The 13628-nt window shown below is 47.0% G+C and overlaps 1 protein-coding gene across 1 annotated transcript in view; it reads right to left on the bottom strand.

Moving 5' to 3' along the window:
- Nucleotides 1-13628, bottom strand: part of LOC105191045 (serine-rich adhesin for platelets) — a 70159-nt gene that overhangs the window by 2662 nt on the left and 53869 nt on the right. The window contains exons 17-19 of the mRNA XM_011154145.3: nucleotides 7151-12694; nucleotides 2726-2924; nucleotides 1238-1390 (exon numbers count right to left, since the gene is read on the bottom strand). Coding sequence (XP_011152447.2) covers nucleotides 1238-1390; nucleotides 2726-2924; nucleotides 7151-12694 — 5896 coding nt within the window. The remainder of the gene's footprint in view (nucleotides 1-1237; nucleotides 1391-2725; nucleotides 2925-7150; nucleotides 12695-13628) is intronic.

The following is a 13628-nucleotide window of genomic DNA, read 5'->3' as shown; positions in this document are numbered from 1 at the left end:
TGATGAGCGAGATTCGATTAGTAATAAGACACAGGACAACCGGATCATGAGAGTCAGCGGCTGCACGGAGGACTGCTGGAGGACGAAGAGAGGTATCTCGGCAACCTTATCAGGAATATTGTCAGGGGCACCCGCCAATACGGTCGTGCTCTACCAGACCTGCCATTCGTTGGCATACGATTCAAGATGAGCGCAGTTTGAAGCGATTATTCCTGAGAAGGTCGATCCTTTAATCAACCAACCAACCAACCAACCAACCAACCAAACATTTAGATCCTTTCCGAATCCGCCGAAGGATTCATGCCATGTACTGTCTATTCTGTCGGTGGTGGCATGAGTTCAGTAATTAGTAATTAATTGCTTAGTAAAGCAGCCGGGAATGAACGTGACTCTACATGAATACGTTTCGACGACTGTGAGAAGGAGAGAGAGAGAGAGAGAGAGAGAGAGAGAGAGAGAGAGAGAGAGAGAGAGAGAAACGAGATTGATGGTGCGTACGAGTTATTACGATATGCATTAGTGTGCAAACAGCGAATGTTGAGACGAATGAAGAAGAGATCCGCACATGGTCGTACGTATGACTACGTTCTTGAAGAGAGAGAGAGAGAGAGAGAGAGAGAGAGAGAGAGAGAGAGAGAGAGAGAGAGAGAGACAGAGAGAGAGACAGAGAGAGAGACAGAGAGAGAGACAGAGAGAGAGACAGAGAGAGAGACAGAGAGACAGACAGAGAGAGAGAGACAGAGAGAGAGAGACAGAGAGAGAGAGACAGAGAGAGAGAGAGAGAGAGAGAGAGAGAGAGAGAGAGAGAGAGAGAGAGATTTAACGAAAGAACAAAAAACGGATGCTGATGAAACAAAAATCATGAGAGAGACGCATGAGTGCGTTGCGCAATGTAGGTACTAGTCGATCGAGATATGTCACATGGAATTGCACGACTTTGGAGAGAGAAAGAGAGAGAAAGAGAGAGAGAAAGAGTCAATTAGTGTGTCACTGTCTGGTGAGAAATTGCGATAAGACTCGGCGATGTCGAGGAGAGATGATTGGGTGAGCCGCTTCTTCTACGGAAGAAACGTCCGATGTCTCTCGTTAGGCGAAACATAGCGTGTAGCAAACAAAACCCCCATGAAGTGGTCCATGAAGAGGAGGATGAAGCTCGAGCGCGTGTGTGTGAGAGAGAGACTTTAGATTAGAAGAATTAGATAGTCGGGTGGCGTGGACTCTAGCAATTATAATGTACCAGTGTCCGACGACGATGAGGAGGAGGATGGTGGGTCCGCCAGCGTTACCGCGAGTTCTTGGGCGCGGGTGCTCTGATCGGACACGTCCGCTCTTTGATCGATCTCGACTCCGGCGGATCGCACGTACGACGACTCGGTGACCTCGTACGGATCTGAAAGCAGCGCCAACACGAGGCTCGTTCTCATGAGGGAGTCCAACAATAAGGTGGAGTCGCGACAATATTAGGTAACGAAAAAAGTTGGTGCGGTTTTGTATATTAACCCTTTGAAGCATGGTGTGACATATAATCACATCAGTTTGACGAGGTGTGACATATCACACCTCGTCGAACTGAATAAAAAAATATTTCTTCACTTCTTATTTTTCTAATAGTATGTACTCTGAGATGTTGGACATCGCTGCTTCTGAAAATGAAGTCGAAATTTCAAAATTCTCAAAACTTGTATTAATATGGTGGTTCCAATTTTGAAAAAAAATCTAGATTGCATAAAATCTATCGTAACTAAGGATCTCGGCTTGATAATATGTCCTTAAATTTGTTTTCCGAGGGTTTTCGAGGCCGCTAATTACGAATATGAGATCAAAATTGTGTTTTCCCAAATTCAAGATGGCGGACACAATATGGCGGATCGAAATCGTGAAAATTAAACCAATTCATGTCAAACTGTATATCCGGAGGTTTTCGGGATCGCTGATTACGGATCTGAAGTCGAAATTGAAAAACTTAGGATGGCAGACTTAATATGGCGGATCAAATTGTGAAAATTAGACCGATTGGCATCAAATTGTGTACACAATTGTATACACAATTTAATGTAAATCAGTCTAATTTTGAATATTTCGATCCACCATCTTGAATTTTGAAAAATTCTAATTTTTGACCTCAGATTCGTATTCAGCGGATTGAAAAACCCTTTATAGGGGAGTTCGGTGAAAATTACGCGTGGGGAAAAATGTATGCTTCAAAGGGTTAAAAATTAAACAAGGCAGAAATTTTCAGAAAAGATATTATAATTGACATACGAATAAATAATTGATAATTCTTCGTTATCAAGTATTTATGGAAGATTTTCCTGAACGTGGTGCATCTTCGAGTGATATACCGCCGGAAGGAAATTTTTTAACCTACTTCTGTGCAGTCCGTTCTCTTAGCATATCTTTTCCAGACGTTACGCATACCTTGCAACATACTTTTGCAGCTTTCGACCCAAGTTTCAATTCATAAAGCAAACATGCTCGGTTTGCACTCAACTCAGAACAGACATTTTAAAAGGGCGAATAATCGCAAACCAAAAGACCATGCCGCAATAAAGTTCACCAATTGACTCGCGCAAATCTGTGCTATATGATAATGGCATAGATCGTCGACAAGTTTGCATGCGTATCCAACAAGTCTCTGTAAGATCCGACAATTTATTGCATCAAACTCAAACAAGAACCGCACGTACTTTTTCGGCTACCTAATGTCGATTCTCGTTGAACTTACCGACAACATCTATCCTCGGAGACAATGCGCTGCTCGCGAAGGGCCTGCTTCTTCGGTATACGGTCGCTGTATTAGACAGGGTGTTGGTTACCGGAGGGAGCGTAGTGGAGTGTGTAGTTGGTACCCTCTGCCTGGTGGAGCGCCCGATGGTTGATTTGCGACTTACGGATACGACAGCGTCGTTCTTCCAGGTACTTGCCTGTTCATCGAGCAATCGGTTTATAAAAAGTGTTTAAAAAAAAAAAGGTTCAGGATTTTGTTGGCAGATAGTACTCACAAGATGGAGGAAAAAAATCCGCGTAAACATGAGTCGAAAAATTAATATTGTCGGAGTTGTGAAGGATTATTTATTTTGGTTAAAGCAAGCGACTTACTCGCTTCTGCGCTTACTCGCTTTTGTATTCTCTAATCTAATTTGTCTATGTCATTTATCGGCGAAGAGAGCGCCATGCTTTAAAGGAATCTCTAAAAAGGCCTCTTCGCTCTTGTTCAGGACGTAAATATTTATTAGGAATGTGAATTAGTTTTGAGGGTTTTGCATAAGATTGCACTAATGTCAATTTTGTCGAAGACTTTCCAATCACAGCTATTGTTTCTTAATGCTTTAATATTAATCCATGATATTTAGTCATTTATTAACAATAGACGCAATAAAAATCCACCAGTTAATACCATCTTAAGAATGAAGTTTCCTAAAGAACATTTTCGACATGCGTTGCTTTCGTTTTTTAATCAGAAAAACGGCGGCTGAAGGTCGTAGAATTCTGATGGAAGCTTGTGTTACTCCATCATTTAAGATAAGTGAATATTGGTTTAGACCAGAGCTGGAGACGACCTGCACATTTCGGGCGAAATTCAAAAAGGTGACATCCACTGTCCCCCTGCCACCGCTTCGCGCTCAACGGACGCCGAGGCGACGATCGCGGTGCGTTCAGATCTGTCGCTGTATAAGAAATCAGTTAAACGCACCCTCGCGTCATATTGTCATTAAAGTTTTTTCCTCGTTTAATAATCACTTTAAAATATATATGTTTATGCGTTATTTATATATATATATTTTTTTTATATAAAATAATATTTTTTATAAATTTTAATTTATTTTATAATTATGTTTGTAATTAACTTATGAATTAAATAAATTAAAGAAAAATGGTGAATTTTGAAATTTTTTTTGTATTGATCATTAAAATAATTTATTAATAATTATTTAATTAATAATAATTACTTATATATATTTTATAAACATTATAAATATATTTATAAATTAAATATTTTAATAACTTTAAATATTTATTATAAATCATTTTTATAATTTTATTAATATTATTAAAGTGATTATTAAACGAGGAAGAAATGTCAATGATAGTATGGCGCGAGGGTGCGCTCCAGCTGTTTTCTTATATAACGACAGACCTGAAAGTATCGCAGTCGTCGCCTCGGCCGCTGAGCGCGGAGCGGTGGCAGGGGGACGGTGGATGTCACCTCTTGAATTTTGCCCGAAATGTGCAGATCGTCTCCAGCTCTGGTTTAGACGATTCAAATGTGATGATTTCAATATTAATGACAAAGATCGCTCGGGGCAAGCAAAAAAGCTTGAAAACGCAGATTTGCAAGCATTATTGGGCGAAAATCCAGCACAATCCACTTCAGAACTTGCTAGAGCATTGAATATACAACAGTTACTAAACGTTTACATGATATGGGAAAGATTCACAAAGAGAAGAAAAATGAGTTCCACATGAATTGTCGGAAAATACATTGCGAATCGGTTGAACATTGTATTTCGTTGATCGCCAGACAAAAAATGAAGAGTTTTTGTATTTAATTGTTACTGGAGATGAATAATGGATCTATTTCGATTTCCCAAACGAAAAAAATCATGGATTAATCCAACTAGCAACATTCACTTCGAGGCGCGATATGAACTGTTAAATCCGAATGAAATTGTCACCGCTGATCGTTATCGACAACAATTATACAAATTGAAGCGAGCATTGGACCAAAAACGATCACCAATTGCGAGTAAACGACGCAAAGTGATTCTTCTTCATGACAATGCTCGACCTCATGTTACATCATCAGTGAAGCAAACTATTCCAGTTGTTCGAGCTGGAATGGGAAGTCTTACCGCATCCCGCGTATTCTACAGTATATCTCTTTTTTGTATTTCGCACTCCTAAAAATTAATGAACCCTCGCGCCCTTTACAGAAAAAAATTATTCGTATGTTTTATGGCAAAAATTAGTTGTTAGGGTTTTAAGGTAAGAAGTTAATTTATAATAATTTATTACATAGTATTGTTTATAGAAATTAACTATCATTTTAATATTATAAAGTTATTATCCATGGTATCAAGCTTCGTATAGTGATACGTAATGAATATATACGTACAGATACGTAAAAAATATATAATTTCAATAACATTTTTTTTTATTTGATGGTAAAAATACCGGATTATTCCAGAATTCATCTTAATCATTATTAATTACAATCACTTTTCCACCCCTAAGAACGTTTTTTCGCACCGCCGGTTGGGAACCCTTGCTCCAGATACATACTTTCATAACTTGGAACGAGTGCGAAAATTGGTTGAAAATTAGATCAACTTTAAAGAAGAATCTTTTTATCGTCGCGGAATTCACCTCTTCTCAGAAAGATTGGAAAAAGTTGTAGAAAACGAAGGAAAATATTTTGATTAAGATATTTGTTTTTATTATTTTGTTTAAATAGATCAGTTTTTAGGAAGAAAAACCCCTCAAAACTAAATTACGCTCCTAATATTTTCTTTCCATCTATACACACGCTTCACCAAACGATGGTTAGTCACGCAGTCGTGAACGGTAAACAATTGCAGAGAGCTATCGCAAAATTATCACAGTAAGTCACGGTAATAAGAAATCAGAAAATGGCAGAGATGCGTTTCACGTATGATCAAAAGTGCACCAGAAGCGAGTAAGTCACTTACTTTAACTGAAATAAATAATTGTTCACAACTCCGACAATATTAATTATTCGACCCATGTTTATCAGAACCTCTTTTCTCCGTTTTGTGAGTACTACCTTAAAGTCCTTAAAGTCCTGAACCCCCTTTTTTAATACAGCACGCGTATCGAATTGCATTATCGGGTTATCGATGTATTAATTATGAAATATCTCGACTCTGCTGGCGAACGCACATACGCGTTCGTCGCGCTCGAACTTGAAAGCAAGCTTATAGATTGAGTAGATAGACGTTGAAGACAAAGATATGTTGAAGACACACGCCAGAGTAAGCGAAGTGGTCGCACGCGCACGCCTCTCGGAAAAAAGTTTGTTAATCGTTGATGAAGAGAAGTGGTTGCGCGAACGAAGATGCGGAGAGCAGTCTTCAGGTCCGTTCGCGTGTCAGAGACAGAGAGAAGGACAGAGAAAGATCAGGTCCGATCCCCCGAGTTTGCTTCCGTGCTCCGTCCCGAAGTAGAAGAGGTATCTCGGATAGCCGTAGAAAGAGAAGAGCAGTGCGCTACGCAGGCGTCCTCACAGGCAGGCAATGCGATGATGCTGATGATGATGACTTGGCTTTCTACGTAGCCGCAAGGTGCGCAAGAGAGCGGTCACGTAGCTCCGTTTGTCGTGCTCTCGAGAGAGGCGTCTCGGTTAGATCAAGAGCGAGAGAGAGGCGACGACGACGACGACGGGGATCTCGTCGTCCAGCGAGCAGGCATTCACGGGCAAAGCTAGCGAAGTTGCGGAGATCGGCTCCTCGTCCGAATCGGCCGCTCCTTCCGGGTCCGGCCCCCCCGATGCATGGATTATTTCGGTTAAACGTGTGAGTGAGCGTGAGAGACAGACTAGAGGGTGAGAGAGGAGTACGTCGCCTCGCTCATGATGATGGCAGCCAGCCGGATATGCGAGAGACGGTATTATTTTAAGCGATCTTCCGACGCTGCGCTCTCTTACGTTAGCTTCCACTTGCCGACGGCGGCAAATTATAGGCGTCGAGGCGTAGCCCAACTGGACATACCGAAAGCGGTCTCGGGCAAGTACAGCAGCAGATCCCACAGAGGAAGAGAGAGAGAGAGAGAGAGAGAGAGAGAGAGAGAGAGAGAGAGAGAAAGAGAGAGAGAGGAAGGTACTTTACGCCGAGCGAGAAGCGTCTCTCCGGGAATTTGGGTGTTCCCTTTGGCCCTTCTCAAGCCGAGACGACGACGGTTGATTGTGCGTTGCGAGAGATCTCTTTCGGTTAACGACTAGAAGCAGCGGCGGTACTTGCGGTAGGGAGCTAGTCTCAAGACTACGGGGTGTTATTTTTCGTCTTCATCAGCTCCCCGTTAGACTCGTTAGACTCGTTAGACTCTCTTTCCCGGTCAAGGAGTTACGGCGTGTTATACAGCGGATCAGTCAAGGCGGGAAGTCAAGGCTCTCCGGTTTTAAAGCGGCACTGACCTCGTGTGAGGGCCGATCAGTGTCCTCCTCGACCCGAGCAGACGTCGCCTCCGCCAGCTGCTCACCCCTCGTCGCCACTTCTTCCTCTCCTGGTTCAGATTTCGTCGTCTTCGTCTCATCGACGTCGGGATGATCGTCGCTCACGTAAAGATTGTTCGAGAAGTTGCCTTGAAGATCATCGTCGCTAGACTCGGAATCTTCGTTTGCTTCTTCGCTCGCTGCGGACTCCTCTCTCTCGGACTTGGCTCGGACGCTCTTCAGGATGACTCGCATTATTCTGCCTGTACTCTCGCCGAAGAGGCTCTTGCCGGCGCGAGCACCGCTCGAGAAGCCGCCCTGAAGAGTCTCGTCGTCGGTGCCAGCTTTGCTTGCTTTCTCGGTCGCGTTGCTCTCTTTGGAGACAGGTCTGACACTCTTCAGCACAACTCTCGCTCTTCTTTTTGCGTTTCCGTCTTCGGTAAAGCTGTTGCTGGCGCGATGATTGGTCAGATGAGTGTGTGTACGATTCTCGTCGCTGGAATCGGATTCCGTTCGTCCCTCCTCAGACATGGACTTGAGTCTCTTCAGTACGACTCTCATCTTCCTCCTCGTCCTCTCTGCTTTAATAAGATCGCCCCGAAGATCGCTTTGCGATTCGTCTGGCGGACTTCCAGTGGAAGAATCAATATCGTTACCGGTTTCTTCCTTCTTCAAGTTTCCTTCTTCGGCTTGAGACTTTATTCTTTTCACTATAATTTTCCTTCTTCTTCCCATCTTTCCGTCTTCAGGATGAGCGCCAAGCTCTGAGTCTTTCGTCAAATTGGACGATTCTCCAAGCACCATCGTTTCTTCCGCCGGTGAAGCACTCGTTTCTTCTCTTTCCCTCACTCTCTTTAAGACTATTTTCTTTCTTCTGCCCATATCTTCCACTCGATTATGCGTAACGCGTTCTTCAGAGCTGTCCCGAACATCGACAACGTTCTCGTCGGATCTGGCGGTGCTGTTGAGCATTTGGAAGCTACCTCGTAGTCTCTTCTGGACGACTCTTCTTCTTTGATTCTTCTCGAATACGCTTGAGGGATGACTGTAGGTCGGTCTTCGTGGTCGGCCACGATACACCGTGATTCGACGTCGAGGATACTGCCTGATCGGCTGCTTCGTCGTGGACGGCTCGATGTCTTCATCGGTTGGCCGTTTTATAACACGACGATGAACAACGGTTCGTGCAACGGTTCTTCGGCCGAACTGGTGACCGATCGCGGCTAGTTCAGATCTTGTCCGACCTCTCGTTCGATTTGGCGCGGCTCTTGCGGTTGCTTCCTGGGAAGTCGTTTTCAGGACTGGCCTGGTGGGCTCTTCGCTCGTCTTATACGTGCTTTTCTCAGTCGTTTCAAGTATCGTATTTGTCGCGATCGACTCGTGGAAGGTCGCAGGAGTCGATGGAAGAATCGTGGATACTTCGAGAGCCACAGTCGCCGTGTTGGCAATCGGGAAGAGCATCGAAGAAGTCTGGGTGACTGTCGTGGAGGTTTTGTCGGTTTGGGTGAATCTCGTTTGATTTCTCATTCGACTTCGCGCTGGTCCAGCGGTTGCTTCTTCAGGAATCGTCTTTAAGACCGATTTGGTAGGCTCTTTGCTCGTCGTTCTCGCGGAACTCGTTTCATACGCGCTTTCCTCAGTTGTTTCAAGTATCGTATTTGTCGCGATCGATTCATGAGAGATCGCAGGAGTCGATGGAAGAATCGTGGATACTTCGAGAGCCACAGTCGCCGTGTTGGCAATCGGGAAGAGCATCGAAGAAGTCTGGGTAACCGTCGTAGAGGTTTTGTCGGTTTGGCTGAATCTTGTTTGACCTCTCGTTCGACTTCGCGCTGGTCCCGCGGTTGCTTCTTCAGGAATCGTCTTTGAGACCGATTTGGTAGGCTCTTTGCTCGTCGTTCTCGCGGAACTCGTTTCATACGCACTTTCCTCAGTTGTTTCAAGTATCGTATTTGTCGCGATCGATTCATGAGAGATCGCAGGAGTCGACGGAAGAATCGTAGACTCTTCGACAGCTACAATCACCGTGTCGGCAACTGGAAAGGATGTCGAAGAAGTCTGAATAACCGTCGTAGAGGTCTTGTCGGTTTGGTTGAATCTCGTTTGGCCTCTCGTTCGATTTCGCGCTGGTCTCGCGGTTGCTTCTTCAGGAATCGTCTTTGAGACCGATTTGGTAGGCTCTTTGCTCGTCGTTCTCGCGGAACTCGTTTCATACGCACTTTCCTCAGTTGTTTCAAGTATCGTATTTGTCGCGATCGATTCATGAGAGATCGCAGGAGTCGACGGAAGAATCGTAGACTCTTCGACAGCTACAGTCACCGTGTCGGCAACTGGAAAGGATGTCGAAGAAGTCTGAATAACCGTCGTAGAGGTCTTGTCGGTTTGGTTGAATCTCGTTTGGCTTCTCGTTCGACTTCGCGCTGGTCTCGGAGTTGCTTCTTCAGGAATCGTCTTTAAGACCGACCTGGTGAACTCTTTGTTCGTCGTTCTCGCGGAACTCGTTTCATACGCGCTTTCCTCGGTTGTTTCAAGTATCGTATTTGTCGCGATCGACTCATGAGAGATTGCAGGAGTCGACGGAAGAATCGTAGACTCTTCGACAGCTACAATCACCGTGTCGGCAACTGGAAAGGATGTCGAAGAAGTCTGAGTAACCGTCGTAGAGGTCTTGTCGGTTTGGTTGAATCTCGTTTGGCCTCTCGTTCGACTTCGCGCTGGTCTCGCGGTTGCTTCTTCAGGAATCGTCTTTAAGACCGACCTGGTGAACTCTTTGTTCGTCGTTCTCGCGGAACTCGTTTCATACGCGCTTTCCTCGGTTGTTTCAAGTATCGTATTTGTCGCGATCGACTCATGAGAGATTGCAGGAGTCGACGGAAGAATCGTAGACTCTTCGACAGCTACAATCACCGTGTCGGCAACTGGAAAGGATGTCGAAGAAGTCTGAGTAACCGTCGTAGAGGTCTTGTCGGTTTGGTTGAATCTCGTTTGGCCTCTCGTTCGACTTCGCGCTGGTCTCGCGGTTACTTCTTCAGGAATCGTCTTTAAGACCGACCTGGTGAACTCTTTGTTCGTCGTTCTCGCGGAACTCGTTTCATACGCGCTTTCCTCGGTTGTTTCAAGTATCGTATTTGTCGCGATCGATTCATGAGAGATTGCAGGAGTCGACGGAAGAATCGTGGACTCTTCGAGAGCCATAGTCGTCGTGTTGGCAACCGGGAAAAGCGTCGAAGAAATCTGAGTGACCGTCGTGGGAGTTTCATCGGTCTGAGTGAAAAGCGTTTCGGGATCGGTAGAAGCGAAGGATTTCGCGATCATCGTTACGGCTAATGTTGGGAAGGGTTCAAACATAGAAGTCTCAGTAGGGTGTGTGGACTCCAAGATCTCTGTGGCGGCTGGTGCTTCGACATTAGCATCGATGTTACGAGCCGTCGGAGCTACGAAAGTTATCGTGGACGATTCGGTCGCGGAGAGTGTCGCTGTGGTTGTTGAGATCGATCTCATGGTAGTCAGGTCCGCGTTTATAACAGAAACTTGAGACGAAGTCTCCAGAGGATTCTCAGAATCGGTGGACAAATTGTCGGCAATCGCGAAATCAACTATGGACGCGCTTGCAGGCGTCGTGACTGCGTCCGGGCGATCGCTGATCGCCGGAATGGTTACCCTGATGGACTCAGTCACGATTACCGCGTCCGTCATTGTCGTGTCTGCATCTGTCGCGGACGCAGTCACAATCTCAGTCGGTGTCATCGTCCAGGTGGTAGTCTCCGGAATTGGCGCCGTCGTCTGTTCCTCCGTGAAGTGATTGGCAACCGTGGGAGTGACTTCAGCTTCGGCAGCCGCGGTTTCGACAGTAGTCGTGAGTTCAGAGCCGCTGGTATCGACGGTAGTCTCCGGAAGCACGGCCATGTGATCATCCGCAGAGCCGTTTCTAACTGTGACCACGTGATCGGTGGTTATCGCGACTGTGGCGATAACGGAATCGGGTTCCATCGCGCGCGTATTTGCAGGCGGAGTCGTAGCTGTCAGGTGATTCGTAGCAGCGGTGGTTTCGTCCGCGGCTGCGTCGACAGTGATCGTCGGAATCATAGTGTAGTTCATGACCGCGAAGCTGTCTTCTTCTCCGGCGGACGTCGTTGTGCTTGAGTCGTTCTTGGTCGGAGATTCCACGGTCACGGAAGTGTCGCCTGCGACGATCGTCGTTACGCTCGCAGAGTCGCTCGTGGCCTTGGACACGAGGTATTCGACGAGGTCATCCGGTGACATGTTCGCGACCGGGAAGTCGCTCTCGGTAGTCAGCGTCATCGTCGTCTCCGTGGCCGTGCGACTTGTCGAGTTTTCGGTCTCTCTGTTGGCAGAGTCTGTGGGCTGATCATACACATTCGAAGTTTCGGGGGATGTCGCGCGTTCGAGCGCGACCGTAGAAGTCGTCGGGATCGCACCAAGTTTCCATGTCGTCGCGATCGACATCGAGGGGATCGCGGGAGAAGCAGTCCCGAAGACACTCGCCGTACTATGTACGAAGCCGCCTTCGGTTCGCTTAATGGCGTCTTTGATGGGCGAGACGGTGGTCCTGACACGTTTCTTGCCCACTATGCGTCTCCCGGTCCACAGGGGGGTGGTGAGGTCGTTATATCTGCTGACAGCGAGAGCAATAGCTCGCCTCGTGGGCGTCGTCGGCGAGGCGACGGGGGCGTTGAGAAGAGTCGTGGCGCCTCGGCCGAAATGGCGCAGTGATTTGCCTCTCTTCAACGCGACACCGTCTCCGGCCTGAATCACTTCTTCAGACTCTTCGTAATCTGCGCTGTTCTCTGCGGACTCCTCCGAAGAAATAGTCGGGGAGCTGAAGGTGGTGAAGTTCGTTCCACGAGCGTCTTCCTCGTCCTCCTCGTCGTTGACGATGTCGTTCAGGTAGTCGACGGTGCTCGATTCCGGCTCGTGCTGATCGTTATGAGGGACGGTGGAGACCTCGTAGGTCGTGGGAATATCAGCCATCGAAGTGGTCCCGGACTGTTCTCCCGTGGGACCATCAATCGACGTGAGACTTTCCGTCCACACGGTCGATGGCAGGTCATTGTCGCTCTTGGTGACGTAAAAGCCGTGTGTCACCGGGCTCGGGGTCAGACTCGCGAGGGGAATGCCGCGCATCGTCGTCGGCTTCAGATAGATCGCGGTCGAAGACCGCTCTCGTTTGTTCTCTTCCTCCTGAACAGCATTCGTGACTGATGCTTGTTCTTCGGGGACATTTTCCCTCTTCGTAGCGCGAGGCCTCGCCTTGCTGTCGGAGGCTTGCCGCAACCACGAGTTGCCGGTCTCTTCGGCAAGCACTCTCTCGCTCGACAGACCCGACAAGTCGCTCGAGCCGACGACCTCGGACTCCTCGACGGTCTGCCGACTAATGTCGTTGTCCACGTCGAGACGCGGCAAGTGCGAGAGCACAGACGGCGCCGTGACGGTAAAATCGTAGGTCGTCGGATAGCCGATCAGCTCCTTCAGGGTCGGCAGCCTGATAGCTTCCGAATCGGCGATCTGAAAAGCAGAACAAGGTAGCGCGCTTTAATGCGGGGAATCCTTCTATCGGATTCTTCTCTCTTTGCTTTTTCTGTCTCCCTTTCTCTCTCTCTCTCTCTCTCTCTCTCTCTCTCTCTCTCTCTCTCTTTTCTTTTCTCCCCCCTTGGTCTTATTTGTTTCTCTCTGCCGTGCGGTCTCCGTTCTTGTTCTGTCTCTGTGTCTACGCGTGTATGTGTGTGCGAGCCTGCGCCAGCTCTGGAGGTGATGAGGAGGAGCGCGAAGAGGAGAGCCTCGGGGCTTCTTTAGTTGTCTGTCGAAGCGCCGCGAACGTGTGCGTGTTCCGTTGGCTGCGTTAATGCGCGGATGATAAGCGATCATCCCTGGGTTGAAGTGGCGTTTAGTGATGATCGTACTTGCGCCTGTTGTAAGGTCGTTAAGGTAGGTTGGTGGTGGTGGTGGTGATGGTGGTGATGGCTACGTCGTCGGAAATTATACTGACAGGTCTCGGTCAAGGGGTTCCTCCGGAGGGGGCAAAGAGATAGAGAGAGTCGTAAGCGGATGGAGGTGCTCATTATGATTCGTCGTTATTGATGGTGGTGATTGATCATGCGTGAAGACGATGATTATACGGTCGGTCGTTGTAGTGTAGCAGAGCGTGTTACAGGGGAGTCCTTGTCCTTGTCCTTCCGCGCTGCACGTGGTCGTGTAACTTTACTTAGTAAGAGCGTCCATTGTCCATCGTTGGTATCTTAAATATACTCTTAATATGCTCGCGCGCGCGCTATATATATATATATATGTATATATGTACATTAGTAACGTTGAGGTCAACAAACATCATCATCGGAGGCGTCTATTAATTCTAGCGCTCGCGATCGACCCCGAGAGAGAGGTTATGTCTCTCGGGGACTTTTCATGGCGTTGCCTGTCTGTATATACATATCGGTCGACG

Source organism: Harpegnathos saltator, unplaced genomic scaffold (assembly GCF_003227715.2).
Source record: "Harpegnathos saltator strain DR-91 unplaced genomic scaffold, Hsal_v8.6 scaffold779, whole genome shotgun sequence".
NCBI lineage: Eukaryota > Metazoa > Arthropoda > Insecta > Hymenoptera > Formicidae > Harpegnathos > Harpegnathos saltator.
The sequence above is the reverse complement of the archived record's forward strand: the minus strand, read 5'-3'. Positions and strand labels throughout refer to the sequence as shown.